The sequence below is a fragment of the Aedes albopictus genome, chromosome 1 (genome assembly GCF_035046485.1).
Source record: "Aedes albopictus strain Foshan chromosome 1, AalbF5, whole genome shotgun sequence".
In the NCBI taxonomy this organism is placed as follows: Eukaryota; Metazoa; Arthropoda; class Insecta; order Diptera; family Culicidae; genus Aedes; species Aedes albopictus.
The window spans coordinates 59,477,109-59,486,249 of NC_085136.1; the positions used below are offsets into that span (position 1 = coordinate 59,477,109).

The 9,141-nt window shown below is 41.8% G+C and overlaps 1 protein-coding gene across 1 annotated transcript in view; it reads right to left on the minus strand.

Moving 5' to 3' along the window:
- The window catches only part of LOC109427527 (probable ATP-dependent RNA helicase CG8611), a 66,634-nt gene extending 59,928 nt beyond the window's left edge, over nt 1-6,706 (minus strand). The window contains exons 1-2 of the mRNA XM_062844632.1: nt 6,539-6,706; nt 5,188-6,477 (exon numbers count right to left, since the gene is read on the minus strand). Of these exons, the coding sequence (XP_062700616.1) occupies nt 5,188-6,477; nt 6,539-6,592 (1,344 nt within the window). The 5' untranslated portion in view covers nt 6,593-6,706. The remainder of the gene's footprint in view (nt 1-5,187; nt 6,478-6,538) is intronic.
- Nucleotides 6,707-9,141: the final 2,435 nt, after the last annotated feature.

Consider the following 9,141-nt stretch of genomic DNA (forward strand, 5'->3'; position numbering starts at 1 on the left):
GGAGTTATCCCTGAAGGATCTCCTTCAGCGATCCCTACAGAACGTCAGGAGAAATCCCTTTTCAGAATTCTAGAGGAATTTGTGAAGAATCTCCTGGAGGAATCTCTGAGGGAACTCCTGGACTAGTTCCTAAAGAAAATCCTGTGAAAATTCCTGAAGGAACTTCAGAAGGAATCTTTGAAGGAACCCTCAGGCTAATTTCTGAAGGACTTCTTATGGGAATCCCTGAAGGATCTTCTCTATCAATTTCTGATGTATCTCTAGGAGGCATCCCTGAATCTTCCTGAAAGAATTTTGAAGGAACTCCTGGGGTTTTCCCTGAAGGTACTCCTGTTGAGATTTTCCTGAGAGATCTGCTGAAAAAAAAAACAATCAATGATGAAACTCCTGGAGGCATTCCTGAAGATTTTTCTGTAGAAATCCCTGATGGATATTCTGGACCCTGTAGGCATCACTGAATCCTTCTGGAAGATTTTCTGAAGAAACTTCTGAAGAGATGTCCGTCGGCGTCGGCGTGGGACAAAAAGTGTCGGCGGCGGCGGCGTGGCGCGGGGCACAGGTCTACTCGCAGCCCATTTTCCCATACCTAATACATGGCTCGTTGCAATTTCAGAGACTGCCCCTCCCCCAAATTTCTCCAGTAGTTTCATCGGGGATTTCTCCAGGAGTTCTATCGGAAATTCTTTAATGATTTTTTTCGAGAAATTGCAACATTTTTACTAAAAAAATCTTTAAAAATTCTTTCAAAAGTTTTTCCAGAAAATCCTTGAAGTTTTTTTGTTTTTGTTCAAAAGATTCTCGGAAAATTCTCCAGTAGTTCCTCCAATAATTACTTCAGAATTTCCTTGGAAAATCTCCGAGGATTTTTTTTCTCCAAGAGTTTTATCGGCAACTTTTCTGATAGCTTTATTGAGAATTCTTCCGGGGCATCAATTAGCATCTCCTACCGGTGTTCTATCGAAAATTCTTCCAATGGTTCCAACGAGTTTCATTGGCAATTCCTTCGGAAGTTTCAACGAGAATTTCTCCAAAGGTTCCTTTGACAATTACTTCGAAAGTTCCTTAAAAATTCCCCAGGAACCCCAGAACAGGGCTTCCTGTCAAAGTTCCCTACAGAAAGTTCCATCGGAAGTTTCTCCAAAAGTTCCTTCAGGAATTTCTCCTGGAGTTCGGGAATTATCCTAGGATTTTCATAGAAGATCCCACCAGGAAATATTTCGCCATATCCTCTAGGGTCAGTTTCATGTTTTTTTTTTCAACATTTCATTCTGGAGTTCCACATGGAATTTATACAGGAGTTCTTTTGGAAATGGGAACTATTTCTGGAGTTCGTTCGAGAATATTTGCATGAGTACTGTCGGAAATTTCTTCAGGAGTTTCCTTAAGAACTTTTTTGCAAGTTCCTTCAAGAATTATTATAGTAGATGCTTTAACATCCCCCTGGTGTTCCTCCGGGGATTCCTCTAAGGGTTCTTTTGGGAACCTCACCTTCGAATTGATTTGATTGATTTGTCTTTATTAAAGAGACTTTCAGCCCTTGGCTGGTTCGTCTCTCCGCCCTTCGAAAATTTCACCAAGAGTTCCATAGAAACATTGCTGCGTGAACTCCTTCAAGAGCTTTTATTAGATTTTTTCTAGGAGTTCTTCCGATAATCTCACCACGAGCTGCATTGGGAATTGCGCTGAAATTTCCATTAGAAATCTCTTGAAGAATTCTAATGGCGAATTTTTCCAAGAATTTCATTCAGGATTTAGTATATGTCCAGCCGAAGCTAGGACAGCTCATTCAGGATTCATCCGGGAGTTTCCTCTATAATGGCTTCAAGAGTATTATCGACAATCCCTCAAGAATTCATCGAATCCTGCAGCAATCTTGTTGTAACCACATCAGCACTTAATTGAAAAGCCCTGCTGTAATCAATCCTTTACGAGTTTCTTCGAGAATTTTTACAGGAGTTCTAATGGGTATTCCTCAGGGATTTCCATTGGCGATTCCTCAATTTTTTGGAATTTTCTTCAGGAATTCCATCTGGAATTCCAGGAGTCTATTGGGATTCTCTTCAAGAGTTCCCTTGGGAATTTCTCCAGGTGTAGGATTAGCGATTCCTTTATTAAATCAATTAGGAATTCCTCCAATAGTTCCATTGGAAATTCCTCCAAGGTTTGGATTGGGAATTGCTTCATGAGTTCAATCGGCAATTGCTCAAAGACCTTTCTGGAATTCCTCCGGGCGCTCTTTTGAAAATTCTTTCAGGAGTTCCGGTAAAAATTTCTCCAGAAGTTCCAACAAAAATCGCTAAATATTTCAATTGCAATTTCTCTAGTAACTTAATTGTAAATTTCTCCGTGTGTTCCATTGGGCATGGGCGTAGCCAGATGGGGTCAGGGGGCGTGCCCCCTGGCAACCAGTTTTTTTTTAATTCGAGCCATCTCAAGATTATCAATAATTAAGAGTTCCTGAAAAAAAAATCTAAAGAATCTCCATATATTTTCCATATGAAATCATTCGAAATATTTCTGTATTTCCTTCAATAATTCATCCAGAAATTACTGCAGACATGCATTCCTTCCGATTTTTTCTAGGTATTCCTACAGAAATTCTTCGTAAGGAAAGCTCCTCCAGGATTTCCTTAGCAAATTTCTCATGGTATTGCTTCCGGTCTTCTTCAGGGAATTTCATCAAGAATTCCTCTAAGAATTCTTTCTGTATTTTTTTCAGGAACAACTTTAGGGATTATTCTAAAAATTCCTCCAAGGATTCCTCTAGTAACACTTCTTTGGATTTCTTTAGGAATACCTCCTAGAATTCCTTTAAGAGCTCCACCAGGAATTAATCCAGGACTTCCTCCAGGAACTGTTAAGTTTCGAGATTCTTTTAGGAATTTCTCGTGGGATTCTTCCGGGGATTCTCCTGGGGTTTCTTCAGGAATCCCTCCAAGAATTCCTTAAGGAACTGCCGTAGGGAAGCCTATGAATTCTTCCTGGCATTCCTCTTGGAATTCCTCCAGGGATTCCTTCATGAATTAATCGAGGAATTCCTCCGCGAATTTAAAAATTCTTCCAGGAATTCCTCAGGGAATTCTTGCAAGTATTCCTTCAAAAACTCCTTCAGGAATTCCAATAGATTCTCCAGAACTCTTCTAGAGATTCCTCCATAATATCTTCAAGGGTTCCCCGAAGAATTCCTCCAGGGCTTCCTCTTGGAAATGCTCCAGTGAATCTTCAAGAAATTCTTCCAGAGATTTCTCTAGGGACTCCTCTTGGAATTCCTTCAGGGATTTCTCTAAGAATTACTCTAAGGATTCCTCCGAGAATTTATGCAGCGATTCCTCCAAGAATTTGTCTACAGATACCTCCAGGAATGTCCCCAGTAATTCCTCCAGGAATTGCTCGAGGCATTCTACTAGTAATTCCTTCAGGAATTCCTCAAGGGAAATCTGTAGGGATTGCGATAAGGATTCCTCCAAAAGTTCCTCCAAGAATTCCTCCAGGGTTTTCTATTGAAATATCTGTATGGATTCCTCCAGGGATTCCTCTAGGCTTACCTCCAAGCATTCCACCAAGAAATACTCCAGGAATACCTCCAGAAATTGACTTAATCAAACATTTCTTCAAGAATCCTTCGAGAAATTACCCCAGGAATTCCTCCAGGGACTCCTTCAGAAGTTCCTCCAGGAATTGATCAAGGAATGTTTCCAGGAATACCTACAGTAATTTCTCTAGAAATTTCTCCAGTAAATTCTCCAAGAAATTCTCCAGGGATTCCTTCAAAAATCTTCCAGAAATTCCTCTCGGAGTTTATCCAGAAACCCTCCCATCAATTCCTCCAGCGATCTGAGTCTCCAAGATCTCCAGATATTCCTCCAGGAATTCCGTCAGGGATTCCTCCGGAATTTCATCCAGACACTCCTCTAGATATGCTTACAGGCATTCCTCCAGAGGAACTTCTAAAAATTCTTCTACGTGTTTCCCCAGGAATTCCTCAAGGGATTTTTCTAGGCATTCCTCCTGGATTTCATCTTGGAACTTCTCCAGGGACTCCTCCAGGACACCTTCCCAGAATTCCTCCAGGAATTAACCCAGGAATTTCTTCAGGAATTCCTCCAGGGATATCTTCAGGAATAGTTTAAGGAATTCCTCCAGGAATTCGCTCAGAAATTTGTACAGTAATTTCTCCAGGAGTTTCTACAGGAAATCCTTCAGAATTTTTTTTTTCAGAGATTACTCCAGGAATTCCCTTAGGAATTCCTTCGAGAATTTATTCAGGAATTCCTCTAGGGATACCTTCAAGGATTCTTCCAGAGATTCCTCCAAGAATTCCTTCGGGGATTCCTCCTGGGATTCCTCCAGAAATTTCTCTAGGAATTCATCGAAAGATATATTCAAAAATTTCTTCAGCGATTCCACCCGGAATTTCTCCAGGGAATCTTTCAGGGATTCCTCCAGGAATTTTTTTGGGGATTTCCAAGAATTCCTCCAGGTATACTTTGAGAAATTTCTTCAGAATTTCCCTCGAAATTCCTTCAAGGATTCTTTTAGAGATATCTCCAAGAATTGCTTCAATTAATCATCCAGAAATACATCTAGAAATTCCCTGAAGGAGAACCTCGAATTCCTAAAGAAATAGCTGAAGAAATTCCCGATGAAATTCCAAGCGAAAATCTCGAAAATCCTAGAGGAATTCCTGGAGTATCTTCTGGAGGAAATCTCGATGACATTCCTAAGGAAATTCCCGAAGAAACACCTGAAGAAGTTCCTGATGGTCGACTGAGAGTAATTTAACGAACATTACAACCTAAAAACGGCCGCTAGAACGTTGACGTTTTTAACAACGTTATATTTTCAAGCGTATGCCATTGTTAAATTAGTAGGGTATCACGCTACTTGGGCGGTGGCTTCTATATTCGTCTGTTTTCCACTATAACTCAGTCAATTTTGAACCAATTGACTTGAAATGTTGTACACGGGTAGATACTATACCTATCTCACTGCATTCCAAAAATTATGTCAATTGGTTCAAATTTGACTGAGTTATAGTGGAAAGTGGCGCGATTCCCTATCCCCTGTCTCGGCTATATTATCCAATAGATAAATGCAAGATTTGTCTATTGTAAGCAGATGTCTTTTAAAACTTTTGCATTTATTTATGTACATACAATTGTGAAAGAATACAGAGTAACTACTCACCATATCCTGTGTGGCCATAAAGACGAGGCACTTGTTGGCCTGCCGGTTGAACTCGTAAGCAATCACTCCGCTTAGGGTAACCAATCGCAACTTCGGAGGTATAACTATATAACTTTGCCGGACCGTAGCCGGAATGGTAATCCGCTCCTCCATGTCCTCGACGTTGTCGAACCGACGCTCCACAGCAATGTCACTCGTGTCCACATAGTCCGGATCTTTCAGGGTTAGCCCAGCCAGTTCTTTGACGGAAGCCGTTAGGGTTGCAGACAGCAGGACCGTTTGAATTGATGAATCGTCTTCGTTACGGTTTGCCTTAATGGATTCCACTATCTCTTTCACGTCCTTTTCGTATCCCAATTCAAGCAAACGATCCGCTTCATCCAGAATCAGATACCGCACCGCATTCATCTTCATCGATTCCGTGTTCTTCAAGTGGTCACAAAACCGCCCCGGAGTCGATATCAGTATGTTCAACCCAGCTCTCAGCCGGGCCTTCTCCGCTTTCCGCTTCTCACCGCCACTCAAATATCCGGACACGATCCACGTGTACGGTTTCAGCAGCTTCACAAACAGCTCATAGGTCTGCAGGGCCAATTCCCTCGTCGGAACAATGACCACCGCCAGAATGCCATCCGATCGGGAAACTTTCACCTCCTGGGAATGCAATCGCTCCACCAGCGGCAGCGCATAGGCCAGCGTCTTTCCGGATCCGGTCTGCGCCCGAATCAAAACATCCTTCCCGGCCAGTATCTTCGGAATCGATAGGTCTTGAACCACCGTCAGGTGCTTAAAATGCAATAAATCTGCAATGTTCTTCTTCGAGTGCGGATGGATGTCCAGTGAGTCGATGGTGGAATCGCTAAAAACCTTCTCCGTCAGCGGGTGTACCTCCGGGAGGTCCACCTTGGGCATATCGTTCTTCATCCGATCAAACATGTTTGACTTCCGGTGCTTTTTGACCTCTTCAAACTTTTCCGTTAGGGAAAATTTCGGGGTCTTTCCCTCTGGTTTCTCCTTCTTTTGCCCGGAGTCAAATGGCTTTTCTTTCTTCTTATCTAGGAAGGAAACCGGTTTCTTTTCCGGAGGAACTGTCTTCTTCACCGGCACAGCTTCCGGTGGCTTTAATGAGAACGTTGGTTTCTTAACCACTTTCTCACCTTCCTGAGTTTTAGGTTTGAGTGCAACGGAAGGTCTTTTCCTAGCCACGACAGCCTTGACCGGTTGGCTTTTACTGAACACCATGGAGAACTTCCCTCCACCGTCATCCGTTCCGGCCCCTTTCTTCTTTTTCTGAAACAATGTAATTCGGTGTAAAATTTACGAAATTACCCACAAAATCAGCACCACTTACCTTTTCCAACACCGGACCATCGTCGGTGATGAAGTTGCTTAGCATTAGATCCATATTTTGGCACTTTTTAATACAAAAATTTTCACAAAAATCGACGCAATTTCAAAACGGGAACACGCGCGCGAGAATCACGTTCAACTCAATCAACAACACAGCATACGAATGAGCAGAATCAAAACAGACGCACGTGCATCTCGCATCGGCAGCGCAACAAGCACCGGCCGAAAGGGAGAAACGTCAAAATTTACAAAAACACTTGCCTTCCTAACAACCCTGCGACTGCGCGTGTGGGATACCGTGCAGGCAGTGTTGCCACATTTTTATCGGTTTTCATCTGTGATTTTGGTCAAAAAAAATCTTTTTCATCTGTAGGAAATTTCAGAAAATCTTAGTAAAAATCTGTGATAGGTTAATGTCTCCAAAATCGAATATTTTTGAACAATTTGTTAAAAACAGGCCCCTGACACGGCCTATATCAATGCATTGGAATCATGGTAGACAGGATGTCCTGGGCGCCAATAAATAGCGCCCACTGTCAAATGCGAAAACATCAACAATTTTTTGTTTAACGTTTATTTTGGTTTGTTGATCAGCTTTTGGAATCGTTTTTTCACAGTCTTCCCAAAAACACGAGCGGCGTTGAGCCTGAGCTCAATTTTGCAAATGCGCGTTCATCCCGAGCGCGCATTCTCTCTCATGTTCGTGTTTGTCGAGAGCAACGAGCAGACAAGGAAAAAATGAACACGGCGCGCTCGAGCTCAAGCGCAAAACTCAGGCTCAAGCCTAGTGTTTAAGCTGTGTGTGCGAGCCTACTAGCCAGCTTGTGTTTGTCGTTCTTCGGCAGGCGGTGCGCGGTGGCAAAGCTAGGTATTCTCAATTTAGTTGAAAATCGGAGTTTTCGACTAGCGAAGTTGGATTTTTCTCCAAATCCATGCGTCGGACCTAACTTCGGAAGTGGTGCGCTGTATAGTAAACCTGGTCCGCTATACAGCGCACCACTTCCGAAGTTAGGTCCGACGCACGGATTTGGAGAAAAATCCAACTTCGCTAGTCGAAAATTCCGGGATTCAACTGCAAGGACAATATCCTAGAGCTAGGTGGATTGCCGTTGCTTGCGTGACACCGGTGTGCGGTTTCTCAAGTGATCGAGAACAATGTTTATGTACTATTTTTTAGTGACTAGATTTGATATGCCACAGTTGATTCCTGGGTTTGTTGCTGTTGCTCTTTAGCCGCATGGTTTTCACGCAGCCGCCGATTACCATGCCGACATAGTAAGGCTTACAATATCATCACCATGATCTTATCTAAATACACCAGTACATGGACACAATATTCCTTTACAGTTCCCCGTTTTAAAAAAATAGTATGTATACCCATTTTGTTATTAATAACTAAGTTGCTCGTCGACTATTCGTTAGGATCGTTAGGATCTTATGGATCATTAAGATCCGTATGGTTCAATTTGAGATTATTCTGATTATTGTTGGTAATAGCCGGAACTCTTTTTTTAACGTCTCTGCTGGAACAAGGCCTGCTTCTCAGCCAGTTCAATGAGGCTGAATTCCCACGCCTTCATAGCTATGGCTAAATGTCCCCCTAATTAATTAACTTATCCTTCCGTAACTCGCGCGGCTGGCCACCACTGTTGGGTGAGTGCAAAAAGCGAGATTTTTTTCAATGTGTTGTACAAAATACAACACCGCGATCGCATGAGGGTTAAGCTTTTAAATGATATCTATAATAGAAAGGTACACCTAACTAGCAGATTGGAGAACACTGATAGAGAACTTTGAAGTGGTCTTTATGGAAATAGAGGCAAATGTTCATCTAAAATGCGATAACGGTTAACGGCAAATGTGCCCACCTCTGGACATGTAGAATATGGATCAACCTTTTTTGTGAAATTTTGTTTAAAAATTGTTTTTGCAGCAACGAAAAACATTCTCCACGACGAAACAATTTCAGGAGATACCTTGATCCTTACTGTACATGTGTACGAAAACCGATTTTGAAAATATTGCTTCGTTATTTCATTCAAAATAAAAAACCAAAAATGTAAAAAAAAATGGAACCAGTTTCGCCTTAAGCAACCGTTCCAAACTAGCCGTTTTCATATTAAAGTCAACTTAATTTTCAAAAAATTAACGTTATTGAGTAGCTGGTGTCAACAAATAATCGCGCATTTACAAAAAATGTTAAAGCTCATTTTTAAGTCACTCTTTTTATTAAACGGCTACTTTTGGAGGCCCTACTGAAGTGACCGGTGGAATAGCCAGTAGACAGTAAATCCACAATGCTTTTACCCGCATGCAGCCGTATTCATACGCGCGAGATACCCGCCTAGAGAAACAGATCTGTAATAAAATGCTACATCCTAGTGCTCTTTGCTAATTCTTGAAAAAAGGTCCCCCCATGACGGAGTGATATGATTGCTGCTAAGACTGCTCATGGTAATTGCAGTGAAACTGGTTGCCAAAGTTGTGTCTTTTTTTAAGTAAATTTACAGTAAGACATCCCCAAACATGTGACGCTACATGTAAGATTCCTACAGAGATTCTTCTAGAAATTTTTGCTTCAAATTCACTGGGAATCATGCTACA